Below are 19,774 nucleotides of genomic sequence, written 5' to 3'. Positions count from 1 at the left end.
CCTGACGACATTTGCTGCGCGTCACTCCCCGTCTCTCTCCCTGTTTCCTGTCACTCTACACTGTACTATCCAAATAAAAGCGGAAAAGCCCCCAAAATATCTTTAAAAAAAATTGGATTCTTTGGTTTTGTCTTAGAGAGTGTGAACAGGTGGAATTTCCGGCACACATGTGATTCCTCAGCTGTCATGTGAATGATTGTTGGTGACTCTCTGAGTGCAAGCAGGCAGACAGAGAGCATCATGGCTCTATAAATAGGTTGTGACTCTCACAAGGGAGCAAGGCACCCATGTCTTGAGAGTCACTGAAAAAGCCGGGTTCCACCCAGCAGAGACGATATATTAGGCTTTAGTATCTTTGAGGTAGTTAATGAGGGCAGGCGGAAGGCGATAAGATATCCAGCGTTGTATTTGTCCTGGGTAAGGGTGTGAAAAATGACAATGTGTTTTGCATTTTAAATAGAAATCCTATATATTTCAGCTGTGACCGCAATAATCTCTGTGAAATTCCCCCGCCTCGCTTGTGAACTCGAGACATTCCTAAATGTGTGGCTATAAATGTCCTTCAACTCAACTAAAAACAGACTGGCATAGATAGTTCTAATTGGCACTGACTCTTCTCCAACACTCACATTACAAACTTACTAGGTTCATACTGTACTCCCATCGTATTACTTCCTAAGTGTAGAAACCTAAGAGACAGAAAGCTCACTTTGGAGGTCAACTCGATCATACAGTCGTGCTTTTTGTCCATTTAGCTAAATCTATAAAATCTAAAACCTTGAAACAATGATCTATGCTGTTATTTCATTGCACCTAGACTATTGCAACTCCCTTTTCTCTGTTTGCAACAAAAGGTCTCTCTCCTCTCTTCAGTTAAAGTGGCACAATATGCCTATAATGATATACCTATCATTGATATCTATCATTGTCATTTGTGTATCTATAAATCTATTATATGATAAAGTAAGTGCTATTATAATTATCCTTATGAATATCGATAAATCTACCATAAAATAAAGTATCTGTTCTATTGTAGGCAGGCGGGCTCTATTAAGTTAAAAAAAAAAAACAGCAATTGCACATGAAACCGGGTTCAAATTCGGGGTAGAAGAGGAAAGTTGCATAGTGCAGCTTTAATCTGGAAAAAACAGCCACCGGGATTTTAACAGCTACCAGAAATGAGTTTTGAAAATGTTTTCCATGGCTTTTAACCACTTCAACCCATTTTCTTTGACCAAGGACCCCCAGGGGTCTATATGGTCCCCTCCCTTTTCTGCCTCTACATCAAAGCTCTTTGGCAAAAATGGTTGATCTACAGGCTCGCAACGCGATACCTGAACTTGCATATCGGCTGATATGATTACCAATCCAATACCAGTGCAAGAAAAAGAGAAAATATATAATGTATAATATATATCACTGTTGTTTTTTTCCTGGTGAAATATTCTTGGGCATCTTGATTTGCGTACACAAAAAACAAGTTTTATTGATTTTGCTTAAAACAAAGATTTACAGTTTTGCTGATGGTACCATTTTTACGCAGTAAACACTTCCTTGATTCTTATTGTTTATTGTTTTGACCCTGTAAAGCTCGTTATCCAACCTCGCGCAGTGACAAATGCCCGGGTGATAATCTATATTTATCATCAGCACAAGACCACAGTGACCATATCTCCCTGTAGAGGTCCTAACAGAGCGCCTTGGGGAATGCCATGAGTGACAAAAGGGACAGTCTTTGATTTATGACCGCTCAGTGCAACAGGATATTGTCACCCAAATAAGACCGCAGAAGGTCACTGGAATGAAGGCCAAAAAAAGCCTAAAATTTCAAAGAATTTCCCCAAAACATTTATAGAGAAAGAAAATAGCAGCTCTAGAAGCTCACAACGTGTCACATTCTGACACATGAGCTTGTACGTCAACAATTTTTGTTATTTTTTAAAATTGTTGTATGTATTCTATTCTTCAACATAGCATAAAACATGTGCGCAATAATACGTGTCATCAATACAAACACTGAGTACAAAAGCGATGGGACAATTACATTTACGTCCCCTTGTGGTCTCCTGATGGATGTTTTTTCAGGCCAACTTTGACAGTGTTACACATCCTTTAATGGATGGTGTCAGAGCATTCCACATTTTGGTGGCAGAGCAGTAGAATGAGAATTTTCCCATGTTTGTTCAAAGTTTGGCTGGTACCAGATCATGGTCGCTCCCTCTAGTGTTGTGGCTGTCACTCACTTTGGAGAAGTCGTTTGACAGGTACAGTATGAGGGTATTGAGGGCACTGTCTCAGTGTCTCTTTGTCTATCTTAAATACTAATCCCATTGATATTTGCTTAACCCTGTCTTCTACCCTGAAGCCATCCCAAACTAGTAAAGTGAGCACATGGGAGAGAAGTGCAGCATGTCAGTGAGTCTGCCATTGATTAGGAACTGTGAGGCGGTGTGACAGTAAAACATCAAAAACATTAGTGCAGAGCTATGAGACTGGGAAAGCTTCCAGATGATGCAATCACCTGTAATTTTGAATAATTCAAAAAGGCATATGAATCCCTCTCTCGAATACACTTAAAATCATGTAAATGGTGTACAGTACTGTCTACCTTTGGGGTATTTTAGATCATTTCAGCATACAGTAGCCTACTGTTAACGTGAGAGATATTGACATTTGTTTTCGCCCCCAGATCTGGGTCATACACACCCCATAAAAGTTTGAACATTAAAGATGGTTTTACACTTTAACCATGAAACTCAGTAGACTATTATCTATAGTTTTCCCTAGTAAAGCACTAGTGCTTTATTCTTGCTCTGTAAAGCACTTTGAACTGCAATTCATGTCATGAAAGGTGCTATACAAATAAAGTTTGTTATTATTATTATTATTATTATTATTACACGTAGTAGTATGTTTCTATAGTGGTCTTTACCACAATGCAACAATATATATACTATATATTATCTTATTTATTTAAAACAAAACTAAAGATTTTTGTTAGACTTATTTTGTTTTGTGCATCCTAATGTCAATGTATAATTGTGTTTCCTTCGCTTGATGTCCTGTAAGCACATTGAATTGCCTTGTTGAAATGTGCCAAGACAACTGCCTTGCCTTGCCTTGCCTTGCCTGGCCTGGCCTGGCCTGGCCTGGCCTGGCCTGGCCTGGCCTTGCCTTGCCTATACAGTATATTGTGACAGGGCAATAAATCAAGGTTCTTCAGCCCTGGTCCTTGAAAATCAGTCTCACACCCCTGATCAGACAACTACAGACAAAGAGGTCATAGGACATAAAACCTGCAGGAGTAGGGGTCTGGTACAAGCAGGACCCCCAGTCCTATCGGTTTTATATCCTCTCTGTCAGGTGGAAACCTCCAAAAACTGTTACTTTTCATGATCCAAATTCTACAATAGCTAAAGTAGCAGATCTATAAGCTCGAAATGCGTTGTTTTGCGTCGCGTTTTGAGCTTGTGGACCTGCTATTTGGATGCTTTTGTGTGACGCTGTAGTATATGATCAAGTAGGGCATTCATTTATGAAAAAAAACACAAAAGGTTAAGATATGGAGATAAGAGGTTTCTGCCCGACAGTGACGATATCCTACCAGGCTGGTAGGATATACCTTGCTAGTCCTACTGTATAGGGCTAGTGGTCCTGGTATGATATAAAACCTGTTGGACTATAGTGCTGCCCAAGGACCAGGGTTGAACAATGTTGAAACTCTCTAACACCTTTGTGTCTTCATTTGTAATACCGGTAGATGTCAAGGCCATTGCTCAATCAACGTAGTTTGTGCTTATGATGCTTTACTGTATATTTGCTCCTCACAGTTGTCTGTTATCTATTAGTCTGCAAACCCATAGAACTACGCAAAGGTCTTCTCGTATACTCGAGGGAGGTGAAAAGAGGAGTGGAGTGCTAGGATAAATATTCATACCCAGGGGGCAATACGTAGGAGCACAATGTTAACAAGTCCCCAGGACTTTTTTGTGTTATCATTTTCGCCTTTATGTCTTACTGTACCACATGCTGTTTACATTTCTGACTAATAAAGTATTTAATCAATCAATTCAATCAATGAAAAGACAGACAACATCTGTTCAGGGCAGGGGGGGCAGTGATGGGCAGCAGCTTGACTTCCTTTGACCAGGTGGCAGATCAATCCGGGGCTGTGCCATGCTGCCAGCCCCAGGCAGGGCATGGTGGAGAGACCAGAGGCAGACTTCCTGGAGGACATATTACAACAGATGGTCCGCGGCACTGCCGGACCCTGGTTGTGTCGGCCTGGCACAACCAGGCCGGACCCTGGTTGTGCATGCCTGTGTGACGTGATGTTTAATTCTTTAATTAAAATGTTTTAAGTGCTGACCCGCTTGAAGTGCCTACAATGACTTGTAAAAAACACGGTGAAGCAGCATTTTGCTTCTGCGGCCCTACGGCTTGGAATAAACTCCCATTACACCCAAGGCAGGCAGCCTCTGTAGATAGCTTTAAAGCACAGCTCAAGACCTATTTCTTCACTCTCGCTTTTAGTTGATTTTTAAATCTCTGTGTTGTTATTCATGTCCTCACTGTTTTGCCTGATTCACTGCCTTTTTTTCCTATATATATTTTTTTTATGTTGTTTTATGCTTTTGCTTTTCTTTTTTGTTTTATTGTTAAATTATTTGTGCTTTTTCTGTAAAGCACTTGTGCTTTGTACTTGCTCTGAAAAGCACTTTGAGCTGCATTTCATGGCATGAAAGGTGCTATACAAATAATATTTATTATTATTATCATTATTAATTGATGGAGCGCTTGCATACAAGTGTACGCTCTGTTGATTCAGTGCTAAAACAATGTCCCTTATAGTCCTTCCCCACACCCCCCTATACCCCTGGGGGGTGGAGAGTAAAAGCAAACTGGCTATACTATGGAAATACAATGTCCATTATATATTATGATAAAGACTTATTTATTTCTTTCAACCTGCTGAATCGTCAGGTTCTTGTACCCCCCCCTCCCCAGTAAAGTATTTTTACTTCACTGGAGTATTTCCAGTATTTCAGTACTTTTCCTTCTACTCCACTACATCTCAGAGGAAAATAGTGTACTTTTACTCCACTACAATTATTTGAATATTTTTGTTACTAGTTACATTTCGGCCATTTGAAAATAGCAGATCTACAAGCTCACAATGCGACACATCGCAACGCATTGTGAGCTTGTAGATCTGCTATTTTCAAAAGATTTGTTTACATTTTATACATTTGAAAACTTGATATAGCACACTCTGCATAATTAGTGCTTTCTACTTATGGTATTTAAGTACATTCTGATGCCAAAACTGTTGTACTTTTACTCAAGTCAATTTTGAATTCCGGACTTTTACTTGTAGCAGAGTATTTCTATATTACAGTATTAATACTTTTACTTAAGTAAAAAATGTGAGTACTTTTTCCACCACTGCATGTCTTCATGCCCCTTTTAGAATAGTGGCCTAAATGTGAGGTCTAAATGTATACTGACGCTGCCCCTGGGACCGTACAGCTTTACAGAAACCATGGAACTCGTGACTCTTTCTTCTATATTGGCTGCTTTTACTGTTCAACCCGATCAATTAAACATCGATTGGCTGTTTTCCCAGACAAGCCCACACACATAGTATCACATATTATGAGGATCCGTAGGATGAGTAGCCTATAGGCTACTGTGTCCATATACACATATTGTGTCCAGACCCCCATACAAGATTCGCATTGTTAAAATGTTTATGGATTTGGGGAAATGGCAGCTCTACAAGCTCACAATATGGCACATAACGACACATTGTGAGCTTGTAGATCAGCAAAATAGTTTTTTGCCACCACCACTGGCAACATCAAAATGTATAAAACAATGTGGTTTATATCTTTGACACATACAAGGGGAAAAAAGAATTAAAACATGTACATATTCCCTGCAGGGTCCAACATGCCTCCATATATACAATATACTGTACCTGCTGGTGTCTTGTGTGCCATACTTATTGTTCTGCCCTTCCCAAGGGCATTTGTGACAACATTTGTTTGCCATGAATCACCTTTGACTCTAAAATGATGTATTGTTATTCGTCCAGCTGACAAGGGAGCCTATAGAAGAATAAGTGCATTATGCTGCTTTGTTTCTGGCCCTTGATTCTGAAGAGCTTCAGTACATAACTGTGTCTCTATAATGTGTGAGACTTACAAGAGGTCACTTAACAAATTACTTCAAAGCTTTACGTATATGTCTGCCATTTCCAAGGTTCATCATCATCGTTCAGCATCATTAATTAACATCTTGGACCAGTAACATTTGAGCAGTTGGATCATAACTATAGCCTATAAGATATTTAGTTTTAATACAATTCTGTTAAGGCGACATTATTTGTTCTCTTGTTATGCCTGTTTCTTTAATTACAAGCAGTAAGTAGCCTTTAGTTTCAATTGGGTCCAGAGATGATCGACTTATTCTGGCCTTCAGAGTGCTTCACATGATGGCCATGATGTCACCAAAACCTTGGTCACTAGTTACTTTATGGATTTTGATAATGACAAAACATACATTAACCACTTCAGCCCTATTTAAATTTTGGCTAGCCGATCTACAAGCTCACAATGCCTCCTGACTAAACTTGTAGATCGGCTATTTTCAAAAGATTTTTATACATTTTAGACACAATATTATGATAACTTGTGAAACACATTCTGCATAATTAGAGTGATTTTACTTTTGGTTGTCGATGTCAATACTTTTGTACTTTTACTTTTGTAAATTTAAATTACCGGACTTTTACTTGTAACAGAATGTTTCTACATTGCAGTATTGATACTTTTACTTAAGTTAAAAACTGTGGTGCTTTTGAAACCCCAGAGGCACCCTGAATATTTATGAATAGATATTAAATTGTGCTAAAGTGCTCGTTATCGCTGCTCTCATTTGGATACATCAGCTGATTAGCATAACCATTAGGCTACATCATCACAACGGCTACTAGTTGGTGTTCAGAGGTGCGTGGAACAGGTCACCGATGATGATGACGGAGTCGATATATGGAGGGAAGGGAACGCCGTGCGTGCGTGTGGTCGGGAAAAGTGGCTTGTCTTGTCTCACAAGTGACTTCTGTGCGTGAGACAAAGAGAGGAGGAGGGGGAGAGAGAGAGAGAGAGAGAGAGAGAGAGAGAGAGAGAGAGAGAAGGAGAGAGGGGGCAGGGGGAGAGTGAGGCAGGGAGGGAGAGACAGAGTGAGAGAGGGCGCCAATCTTTCCGGTGATTGGCTCTACGGATCATTGAGCACGTGTCCAGTGCAGTATTGTTATGCAGTGCACAGTGGAGTAGAGAGTTCTTACAGGCGGGTCGGTGTTTTGACTTGGAGCGGTGCTGGTGTGCGCGTTGGTATTTAAGTACCTTGGAGAGCGACTGAACATTGTTAAGTACCTTGGAGAGCGACTAAATAGTGTTAAAGTACATTGGACAGCGGCAGTACGGTGTTAAGTACCTTGGAGAGCGACGGTACAGTGTTAAGTACCTTGGAGATCGACTAAATAGTGTTAAAGTACATTGGACAGCGGCAGTACAGTGTTAAGTATCTTGGAGAGAGACAGTGTTACGTTTAACTACCTTGGAGAGCGAACGTACCGTGTGTAAATAACTTGGAGAGCGACAGCACCGTGCGTAACTTTCACACACCGGAGTGCTTTCTTCATACATAACTATCACCTGCAGTCATGCGTTCTCGTTCCATTTGAAACTTTTCAAGCTTTTTGGTCTCACTTTCCACTCTGACTCTGCACTCGGACCTTCCACCGGCCGTCCTTCTCAGCAGGGTTTATGGATTAGAGGAGCCGAGAAGCGGGCTCCTCTCCGAGCCGGCCTCCTCCACCTCCACCCCTTCCTCCTCCGACGACGACTGGAGCTATGCCCGGGGCAGGATGTGCTCCAGCCGCAAGATCCTGTGGAGCCTGCTCCTGCTGTCGGTGGTGGAGGTGGGCCTGGGTGTGGCGAGCATCGTCCTGGGAGCCGTGGGCATCATCTCCGTGCGGGGCGAGCACAAGCCGCAGCAGGGCGACGCGTCGCCGGTGTGGAGCGGACTCTGTGTGCGTTGTGGTGACACTGGTGGAGTATATAAGCGGTGCTGCATGTGCATGTGTGTGTGTGTTAAAGTTGAAATCAGAACCGAACTGCAACTAGATATAGTTTGGATATCATTATGTGCAGGGAGAAATGAAAGGGTCCGATCATATTATCACAATGACAGTGGACAGAGGCTGGCTTGTATAGAGAAACTTTTATACCATCAGTGTAGATCAGTGGTTCTCAAACCTTTTAATTTCAAGGACCCCATGACTCTGCGTACAAATGGAACCAAGTAGACCTCACGGGTCCATTTGGTTCCATTTGCACACTCTCAGAGTTACACTCCCATAAGGAACCACGAGGACCCCACTTTGAGACTTAATTGGCTGAGCATAAAGTTAATTAATCAGCTTGCGGACACTGTAGAATTCATTCATGTTTGATTTGCTGCCCCTTCCCTGCCCTCGAAGATATAGCTGTCTCCTCCCATTCATACAAGCACAAGTCCACATTATTATTATTGAACCCATAGCAATTAAAATATACATTACATAACGATGTGTGATTTGATGTGATGTGATGGGGTAGGGCTAGCCCCATCACATCACATATTGGAATCCCTTCAGTGCCAATGATTGCAATAATGCATGGCATACAACTTTTGAGTTTGTTTGAGTTCCTTGTCCATAATGGCCAAGAGCAACATGCCTGTGATATTCATCTTGGGTATTATTAACTTTATTGTTGCAATAAGCATATAACTTTTTTGCATTTTTGCAGTCAATGCATTTGGTCCTAAATCCATGAGGAGTGTAAATGACATCAGTCAACACTTCAAAGTATCATGCCCTCTGCTGAGGGAAGTTGACAACCTAACCAAATATAAATATAATTGAAGCACCAACATTTAAAAACACTGCAAAATGGCCTATTTCATAATAATAAACATTACTTCATTGTAATTATTGATGCATTCATTTGTACTTAATGTTGCAGCTAGTAAGGCATTTTAACTACTTTCTATAAACCCCCCCCCCCAACAATAAAATCCTATTTATAACATTGCATTCAAATGTATTTGTTGCTTATATTTTGTATTGTTAATCTCCTGTAAATTAACTAAATGTATCAAAAACATGCATGTATTGGAGTAAAAATATTTGCCTCCAAAATGTATAGTGGATTAGAATAGAGCAGAAAATGTCAATATACCCCTGTAAGGTACCCTTGGTACAGTAGGCTACTTGAGTAAATGTACCGGCTCCTTTCCTTTTACTCCACTGCGGTCTGCGGATAAGGACATGTGTCTGCACACGAACAAACAGTAGATTGATGTGTGTGTGTGTGTGTGTGTGTGTGTGTGTGTGTGTGTGAGAGAGAGAGAGAGAGAGAGAGAGAGAGAGAGAGAGAGAGAGAGAGAGAGAGAGAGAGAGTGAGAGTGAGAGAGAGAGAGAGAGAGAGTGCACACAGAAAGGTTGTGTGGAGTGTGTGGAGTGTGTGTGTGTGTGTGTGTGTGTGTGTGTGTGTGTGTGTGTGTGTGTGTGTGTGTGTGTGTGTGTGTGTGTGTGTGTGTGTGTGTGTGTGTGTGCGTTCGTGCGTGTGTGCGTGCGTACGTGCGTGCGTGTGCGTGCATGTGTCCCTGCGTGCGTGTGTGTGTACTGTGTGTGTGTGTACTGTGTGTATGCGCTCCGTATAAAGTTGCTGAAGAGCTGTTATGCAATGCGTTGAGACCATGCCGCCTTGGAGCGCGCTCTGCTGACTCAGCTAGCCCTACATTCCACCCCAGACCTGTCACCTCACCAACGAGACGTTTATTCCACAGACCCTGCTGTTAGGAACTGGCCCTTCAGCTCAAATCAGGTTGAATTTCAATCCAACTGGACACTGTAAGAATATGAGCTCATTCTCCACCCATATAATAGGCTAACTGCTGCTGGGGGCCCTGCTATAAACTCATCTCTTTCTCCAAGATGTCCTGGGATTGAGAAAATGCTCCTGTATGCCAGTGGTTCTCAAACCTTTTCATGTCAAGGACCCCCCAAAATTATATGTATTGAGGCTGAGGACCCCCATCTGAAATGATTTTGTGCCAGGAACCCCCAGAAGAAGCGATTTATGTAAAAAGAAAAACTTTTTTTTTCTTTTTCGCAGATGTACAAGCTCACACGCTGTGAGCTTGTAGATCTGCTATTTTTGAATAGCCAATGTATAAAATATGGATAAAGTGATTAAAACGATTGTGCTGGTTTTGCTTGGGACCCCTGGAACCCTCCGAAGGAAACCTGGGGGTCCCCGGACCCTACTTTGAGAACCACTGCTGTACGCAGCCTTACTCCCTTCAGCTGACACATTGCCATGCATCATACTCGCTGTTTCAGACAGTGCCGTATAAAACAGGATACATTTTTTATTGATGACCATAAATTTGAAGGTTATGTTTACTTCCACAGGTCAGTTAAATCATCTCTTAACTGCTCGAACCCAGAGTCCCTAATTCTGGGCATGTCATAATAGGCAAACATTTGACAAAAAATAGGTGAACATTAGGCAAAACTATCAGATTTACGAGCCAATCTATTTTCGGTAAAGAAGGAAAAAAGGAGGGGGCCGAGATCAGACCCCTGGGGAACCCCAGTCAAAGTATAGCGGGTTTAAGTGCTTAACGGCCATTAACTCACTTTCTTATGCTTAATTTATGATGCGTTGTGCAACACTGTAGGAAATACCAGAAAACCGCAGTCAAGGATGCAACGTGCTGTGAGCTTGTAGATCGGCTATTTTTGGTATGTGACATACAACACAGTATAAATTGTGTTTTAGTGAATGAACACTGAAGGCTCCTATTTATTATCACTCCTTTCTTTACATTGTGCACTGAAATGACACAACAGACTGCAAACATATCGTTGCTGGCGGGCAGAAACCTCTTATCTCCATATAACCTTTGGTGTTTTTTGTAAATGAATGCTCCTACTTCATCATACTACAGCGTCACACAGAAGCATCAAAAGTAGCAGATCTACAAGCTCAAAACGTGTCGCTATTTTTTAATTTGAATCCTGAAAAGTAACAGTTTTGGACATATTTCCACCCGACAGCGACCATATACAATGTTTTGGCTTGTTTAGAACAGTGGATCTCAGAGTGGGGTTCAGGGACCGTTTGAGTTCCTTGAGGGGGTTCCAGACAGAAACGTACAGGTCTGTAACTCTGACAGTGTACGAATGGAACCAAATGGACCCCTTTACACTCAGAGTTATAGGGTCCTCGAAATTTAAAAAGTTTGAAAACCAATTATTTAGACCACAAAGAACGTGTGGGCACCTGTAGACGTGTAATGACAACATACAAGTAGCCTACTACGATCAGGTCTAGCACCCTGCCTTTGTACTTATAATATAGCATATGTATAATATTTTGTCATTCTAACTATACAAATATAGAATAGATCAAACCAATACATAATACATCATACCAATCATCCCCTTTCTTATGATTTTTAGTTCCATAACCAAATACGATGCAAACATGGCATTCCAGGCTGTAGCTGGCATGTAGCCATAACTACTGTATGTTAACATCTATGTTCTCTATTGATTCATACTGTAGACTCTGTGGCCCCATTATAAAAAATATAGAACACTGCATCACAGGTTACCATCACTGATATCAAGAATGGACAGTTTGAAATAATCGTGACAATGATTTTAATTAGTACATTTCAATGTATTTTCTCAGTTTGTTTGCAGGCCATATAACACATAACAGTGTGCTGCGTTCCAGCGCTGGTTCTGATGCTGTTGTGACATTCAGGACAATATTTATGGCTCCCAATGCAGCCTGGGAGGTTGACACACTCTCTATTTATACAGGACAGAGAAAATAGCGGCTGAATGGCCGAGTTTTAAAGAAAGAGCGCGTTCAACGATCTTTCTGTAGGAATGTGTGTGTGATGTGTGTGTGTGGGGGGAAGGGGGGTACTTGTGTGTATTTGTGTGTATTTGTGGGGAGGATTTGTGTGTATAGGGGATTGTGAATGTGCATATTTGTGTTTCTTTCCATGCATATGTGCATGCATGCATGCGTGTGTGTGTGTGTGTGTGTGCATTGCGTTTGTTTTGTTTTGATGCTAGATTAATTGATAACCTGGTATCCTACAGTAGTGGAAAAAATACTCAATTTTTTGTATCAATACTGCAATGTAGAAGTACTCTGTTACAAGTAAAAGTCCGGAATTCAAAATGTACTTAAAGTACCAAAAGTAGGAAGTACTCATTATGTAGAATGTCCCCCCGGCTATTTTCAAATGGCCGAAGTGTATATAGGGTGGGTAGTTTTTTGTAATAATAATCCAAGTAACTAGGAACTAAAGTTTTTCAAATAATTGTAGTGAAGTAAAAGTACAATATTTGCCTCTGAGATGTAGTGGAGTAGAAGTAAAAGTACTGAAAATTGGAAATACTCCGGTAAAGTAAAAGTACCTCAAAATTGTACTCAAGTACAGTACTTAAGTACAGTACTTGAATAAATGTACATAGTTACTTTACACCACTGGTATCCTATAGTTTCAATGTATAGATTATTATTTTGACAGTATATTGTTTATACTGATGCTAGGTTCCTGGCTTTACCTGCGATCCTAGTTCACTGACGCACTGCACTGTCTCTCTGCATTTGATGTATGTGATTACCTTGTTTTTTATAAGTCGCTCTGGACAAGAGCGTCTACTTAATCCATTAAGACCGGGAACGCATCTGCGTGTCATTTTTCGATTCCCTTAGCTATTCAAAAATAGCAGATCTACAAGCTCTGAGCTATGAGCTTGTAGATCTGCTATTTTTGGGGGAAATCGTGAAAATGTGTACATTTTTAATATATGTTTTTTTTAAAGTGCCGCTCATAGCGCGGCACTCGGTGCCGCGCTATGAGCTTGTACATCTGCTATTTTTGAATAGCCAAAGTATAAAATAATGGTCAAAAAAGTGGTTACACAGATGCGTCCCCGGGTCTTAAAGGGTTAAATGCCTACATTGTGTAAATTGTGTTGTGTTGTGTCAGTATAGAAACATTTCTAAAAAAACTGCTATTGAAGCTTTTATTCTCTCTTTCAGTTCTTGCTGTGTGGGATGTGTGGAGTGCTGTGTGCCAGGAAGAGGACAGGCCTTATTGTAAGTACTGTATACACACACTGTCTGGATAGAGACACTTCTGTGTTAGCCTGGAGGACATTTAGATCATGATCCAGCGACTCCACAGACTAGACAAACACTTTATGAATCCCCACGGGGGGAAACGCAGGGTGTTTACGGCAGAACAGGATGAGAAGAGTAGAGAAACAAAAGTGCACAGTCAACAATAAACACATAGTTGTATAGGCAATAAATATACTAAACTAAACCATAATATTGAACCATACAATAATGCAGATACGATACAAAATAGATCAATAGACCATATACACACTCAACCCACCCACCACACTCACACACTGCGTTTGTTAAGCTGTCCATGGTGGGGGGATGGGGGGGGGGCATGTCCATGGTTTTTCTACCTTCTGCACCAAAGCAGAGTAAAATCCTCAGTGTTAATTCAACTATGATGACAGTGCACAATTATACTGAACCATAAGGGTCCAGGTTGGTTACATTTCTACACTCTCTGAGTTACAAATGGTCAAATTAAGATTTTACTGTGTTGAGTGGACCGACCATTCAGCTTCCCATCGACATATCTCCTCATGTGTTTAACGACTTGGGCGTGTTTGGGGTGAGGTTCGTTTACCTCCTAAATCACGATGCTCTCTCTACTCTCATGAGGAGGAGGAGATCCCAGGGGTCGCCCAGTAGTGCGGCATCATCATTATTATGACTGGCTTACAGCATGCCTATTCTGGGGGGAACATTAGCCCAAAATAGCTAATCTAAGAGATATCGTGTAGACGGGGAGGAAAAAACGCTACAGTAAAACAGTGGTTCTGAACCTGTGGATCGGGACCCCACATGATTTTTTGGGGGGGGGTCCTCAGATGACAGTAAAGTGAGAATGTAAGGACTAAGACCTTTTTAATACCTAAAAAAAAGAAAAGTAATGAAATGAAAAAAGGCCATTACTGCATCAAAAGTAATAAACGAACTATACAATAAAAACTGATCAAATTATATAAGCAAGAGGCAAATACTTTGAGAGTTGGGAGGCATTGTGAGCTTGTAGATCGGCTATTTTCACAATGTTTATCTGTGGAACGAGTTAAACTAAATGTAATGCCTCAACTCCAATTCCAAGTGCTTGTCAGGGTGGGGGGTTCCCAGTTCACATATGATTATTTTGGGGGTTTGCAACCTGAAAAGAACAGTTGCAACTCAACTTAGACTAGAGGGTTAAGTGGTTGACAAAAAAAACAAAAACAACGCGCCATGCAGTGCAGAGACAGTGTAATCTCTGTGCGGGAAATGCACAAACCTGAGGTGCGTGTGCGTGTTTATACGGTATGTGTGGTCTGTCCTCAGAGCAGGTACACGCGCGACACGTTCTGAAAGATGTCAACGGGAAACCAGAGGAGACAGCCAGTCACCTCTCCTCTCCTCTTTCTGCCGTGTCTCCGTTTCATCCGCCACCACCTCTCTCTCTCTCTCTCTCCCTCTCTCTCTCTCTCTCTCCCTCTCTCTCTCTCTCTCTCTCTCTCCCTGTCCGCCCTCTGTCTCGTGTCTCAGCGAGCGCGTTGAAACACCTCTCCCCCGGTCATCACCTGCCCCTCTCTGTCTGTCTGTCTCTGTCTGTCTCTGTCTGTCTCTGTCTGTCTCTGTCTCTCTGTGTGTCTCCCTTGGGGAGGGTGCTAATGATGGATCAATGTCAGCACGCTGCGCTGTAACGGAGACATCCCTCCTCCTCCTCTGCCTCCTCCTCCTCCTCCTCATCTGCCTCCTAAATCCTCACCCTCTCTCCCTGTCTCCCTCGCTCATCATTCTTTATTACCCTCTGCTCATCGCGCTCGGCCATTCTCTCATTTCTTCATCCTTTCTCGGTTTCTACCCTTTTATTTCCGCACTCTCTTTCTCTTTCTCTCTCTCTCTGTATCTCTCTCGTCCCAGTGTGTGGTGCAGATTGCATTAGGGTGCTTTGTTGGCGTGGGACTCCTGCGAGCTGTTTTCCACACTTCACCCGGGTAATGGCTGAAACCAGAGCCGGCCTTTTTCCATGTGGTTAGCGGCTCTGAAGGCACGCCGAGTCCAAGCGATGAGAGCAATGAGAGACATACCTGCACACCCACAGGCGCACACACGCACGCACGCACACACACACACACACACACACACAGACACACACGTACACACGCACACACAAACGCGTGCTCGCAACATCTGAACTCCCCAATTATCGGCAAGTGTACAAAACAGTGTAGTCAGATTGCAAATGACTTTTAGAATAGGATTACCGTGCGGAGATTGGGGATGCCTGCGGATTATGTTACAATAATTACATCCTTAACCACTTACACCCCATATGGTTGAGCGGAGTCCCTCAGGGCTCTATGATAGTGTCTTTTCTGTTTTCTGTTATTGTTGGAAAAGCTTTTGCTGAAACTAGCCGATCGACAAGCGCTGCGTTACGTTGTAGAGCTTGTCGATCTGCTATTTTCAGCTAAAGCTTTGCCCACAATACGGGGGCTGGGGGTAGTTAACCACGGGAGGCATGCGTTAATCCGACAGACCTTTTCTCCGACTATGTGGCATCCGCGTGCGGTTAGGGTTAGGGTGCGGGTTTGGTTCGGGTTTACTGTTTAATGTCGGAGCACTGCGCTGTCGGAGGAATGCGCTGTCGGACTAACGTATTGCACCCGTTAACCACTTACAGTAGGTGGCCAGTGACTTTGACCAGTTTCACTTTCAAAACCTTTGCATCATGCATGTCACACAAACAGAATGCCATGCGTTTTGTTGATATAACACGTTTTTTCATATAGAGTCCTATCCACAAATCCACCATTTAACTTCCACAATCAACATTATCAAAACCATCGGTGTTGTGTGCCGCATTCTGTTTGTGTGACATGCATGATGCAAAGGTTTTGAAAGTGAAACTGGTTAAAGTCACTGGCCACCTACTGTAAGCCCTACCTATCTTGTACATCGTCGTACGGCGTAAGCCAATCTACAAGCTCACAATGCCACACGTTGTTGTGAGCTTCTAGATCGGCTATTTTCAGAAAATGGTTACACACACACACACACACACACACACACACACACACACACACACACACACACACACACACACACACACACACACACACACACACACACACACACACACACACACACACACACACACACACAGACGAGACTGAGAGTGCTTGGAGAACGGTCAAATATATGAGAGAGGGATTAGTTTTGGCCTGTTTAGATGCTGGCCTCATCATAATTGCTGCGGGCGTCAACAGCACATTGACTGAGAGAGAGGAGGGAACTCAGCCCTGTTGAGAAGTATACACTTCAGAAGTCCTGTTCTGAAGTGTGTTGACAAGCTGTACTGCGGATGCAAATCTATCATAACAGTCTGCAGTAACCTACGCCGACGTCTGTCTGTCTGTCTGTCTGTCTGTCTGTCTGTTTGTCTGTCTGTCTGTCTGTCTGTCTGTCTGTCTGTCTGTCTGTCTGTCTGTCTGTCTGTCTGTCTGTCTGTCTGTCTGTCTGTTTATCTGTCTGTCTGTCTGTCTGTCTGTCTGTCTGTCTGTCTGTCTGTCTGTCTGTCTGTCTGTCTGTCTGTATGTCTTTGCCTGAACCCACTTCTCTCTTGTGTTGTTGTTCTTCTCTCTCTCTCTCTCTCTCTCTCTCTCTCTCTCTCTCTCTCTCTCTCTCTCTCTCTCTCTCTCTCTCTCTCTCTCTCTCTCTCTCTCACTCAGATGATCCTGTTTTCGGCATGCTGCATCTGCGGTCTGATCGGCGGCATCCTCAACTTCCAGTTCGTCCGTGCGCTGAATAAACGTCCAGACTCCATGCACTCCATCCATCTGGCGGCCATGACCCTAGCATGTCTCGGTATACCCAAACGTTATTACAGCCTTAACGAAATCCACCAGTCTCCGCCATGTTTAGAAAACCTACAGAAAACCTCTTTTGAAACCCTATATACTTTGTGTTGGTAAAACAATTGGTCTGACAGAATTTGGCGCTGAAATGGGAAGAAAATATTGCACAACTGCGTTTCTCATCGGTCAATATCGTAACGTATCCCCAGTTGCACCTAGCGACACCTGTCGATTTTGTAACATAATCCAAGCTTATCGTATTCTTAGAGTATTCTATTCACTCCAACTCCACTATGGGTGTGACCAGACGATCCTTGTCATTGGAGTAATTGTGTTGAACACTATCTATTGATGTGCTCTGTCTGGTAGTGAAGCAGTATATTGCAGATAGCACTGCAGACTCACTCCCAATCTTCCGCCGTAATCTGAAGACACACCTCTTCAGACTCCACCTTAGCCTGTATCACTTGCCCTAACCTTGACGACCATGCAGTCTTATGCAAAGGTTACAATGTAATTTAGATAGCATATTATTAGACAGATAACCAGGTTCATTTGTTGCATGGCTTGCTATAGTTGTAATATACATATTATAATGTTTTTGTTGATATATTATACTGTTTAGACTGATGATAGGTTTTTGGTTTACGTGATGTGATCCTAGATTACTGTCTATGCATTTGATTACCTTATGTTTACCTTGCTTATTTAAGTCGCTCTGGATTAAGTGCTAAATGCCTAAATTGTAAATTGAATGTGACAAAGAAATGCTTTCACGAACAAATGTGATGAAGGATGGGGAGTTATTGTAGAGTTATGAATTTGTATTTCTCCTCTCCTCTCCTCTCCTCTCCTCTCCTCTCCTCTCCTCTCCTCTCCTCTCCTCTCCTCTCCTTTCCTCTCCTCCCCTCTCCAGGGATCTCCTCCTGTACCCTGTCCACCTGGCTGACATGTCGTCTGGCCAGCTCCGAGCAGCAGCGGATGTTCCTGGAGAGAGAACACTCGCTGCACCACTCTCACGAGATGGCCGAGAAGGTACAACATGAGATGACTCGACATGACACGTTTTAGCCTACGGGGCTGACAGAGAGTTGACTCACTGAGAGACAGTTAGCTGCTGACTGCATGGCTATAATGGTCGCTGGTTAGCGTGACATGGTCCAGGATTAGAAAACAATGATGCATACCGACAGCTGGTACTGAATGTCCAAAACTGTTAAAGGAGTAGTTCACCCCAAAAAAATACTTATTTTCTATCCATTACAAGCCTTGAATTCATGGATATTGTTTAGTTTTTGTCGCATTCCTCAGTCAATAAATTGATGACTGACTGCGTTTAGTCTCCTACTGGAGACTCAAAATTCAAGGCTTCATGGGGTGTGTAATTGATTGAACGATTTTTTGGGGGGTGAACTACTCACCAACTTTTGAAAAAAAAAAGAACCTGTGTTCCAATGAATCCAATGTTGTAATTATTTATTCACAAGCTCTTGTTTATACTATTCATTCGTTAAATATTTATTAAAACCCAAAGACACACTTAACCACTTTCATTGTCGTCCCTATTTTGGGCATAACCCTTTTCTTACCACTGCGCTCTGACTCCTCTGGTGCAATACCCTCTTAAACCAATAACATTTAAATAAGTGACGGTTCGCACTCAGAATGACAAGAGTGAGTTAACGTCTTTTATTTCTTCTCCATGTCTTTAAAATAAAGGACAAGCGTTTTCAGCTATCCAGCCTTCGAGGCTTCGAGGCTGGATAGGCTAGAAACGTTTGTCCTATATTTTGGGCATGCAATTATAGGTGGAAATGTGTGGAAAAATTCAAAGCTTTTCAAAAATAGATGTGACGTGTTGTCAGCTTGTATTTGAGCTGTTTTTGCTACTTTTGCGCAACACTGACGTGCATTTGTGTGTGTGTGTGTGTGTGTGTGTGTGTGTGTGTGTGTGTGTGTGTGTGTGTGTGTGTGTGTGTGTGTGTGTGTGTGTGTGTGTGTGTGTGTGTGTGTGTGTGTGTGTGTGTGTGTGTGTGTGTGTGTGTGTGTGAGAGAGGACAGGAATGCCCAAGCCAAGACGAGCTTAAGGCATCCGTATCATGAAACACTTGTTGAGTTTCCCAAGTTTGTGCATGCTACTATTGTTTGCGTTCAAGAATTTCCTGTTAAATGTGAACGCAAATAACGATGTTAAATATGTCCAATAGGAGATCCATGACAACTCCAGCAACGGCATCCCGCAGATCTCCTACAACGGCCACTCGCCCACGTCACCCTGACTGACCCACGTCACCCTGACTGACCCACGTCACCCTGACAACGGCGGCGTCAGTGTTCCTCGCATCGTCGTCACAACACGAGACCCATTCAGCTGGAACAGACTGTGACATTATTAGGAAGGAAAAAATAGATGGTTCTTCGAGGACGCACATGTAGGAGACCACCAAGACAGAGTGTTCTGTACTTCAGGAGGTCATGCTGAACTTAATGAAACCAACCAACCCAGCTGTTCTGCCCAAAGAAAACATTGTCTGTTACTCAACATGAGGTCCGGGGACCACCGGGAGTCCAAATGGACCCTTTTAACATTGTTGCCGGTCAGAAACCTTGTATCTCAATATATATAACTTGTTGTGTTTTTTCCGTAAATGAACGCCCCTATCATACTACAGC

At 42.5% G+C, this 19,774-nt stretch overlaps 2 protein-coding genes across 2 annotated transcripts in view; one reads left to right on the top strand and one right to left on the bottom strand.

Annotated features, from left to right (window-relative positions):
• The window catches only part of klhl7 (kelch-like family member 7), a 399,517-nt gene extending 397,161 nt beyond the window's left edge, over positions 1 to 2,356 (bottom strand). Inside the window, exon 1 of the mRNA XM_084081507.1 lies at positions 2,347 to 2,356. The gene's annotated coding sequence lies outside the window, so the exon portion shown is untranslated. The remainder of the gene's footprint in view (positions 1 to 2,346) is intronic.
• Positions 2,357 to 7,930: 5,574 nt separating this feature from the next.
• On the top strand, positions 7,931 to 19,380 carry tmem196 (transmembrane protein 196; the record flags this gene model as incomplete). The annotated part of the gene is made up of 5 exons (XM_084080617.1): positions 7,931 to 8,095; positions 13,188 to 13,244; positions 16,976 to 17,111; positions 18,018 to 18,136; positions 19,309 to 19,380. 5 exons carry the CDS (start codon positions 7,931 to 7,933, stop codon positions 19,378 to 19,380), a joined length of 549 nt encoding a protein of 182 aa, XP_083936743.1.
• Between the last annotated feature and the right edge of the window lie 394 nt (positions 19,381 to 19,774).

This window comes from Gymnoscopelus microlampas, assembly GCF_963454915.1.
Source record: "Gymnoscopelus microlampas genome assembly, chromosome: 15".
In the NCBI taxonomy this organism is placed as follows: domain Eukaryota; kingdom Metazoa; phylum Chordata; class Actinopteri; order Myctophiformes; family Myctophidae; genus Gymnoscopelus; species Gymnoscopelus microlampas.
This window is presented reverse-complemented; position numbering and strand designations above follow the sequence as displayed.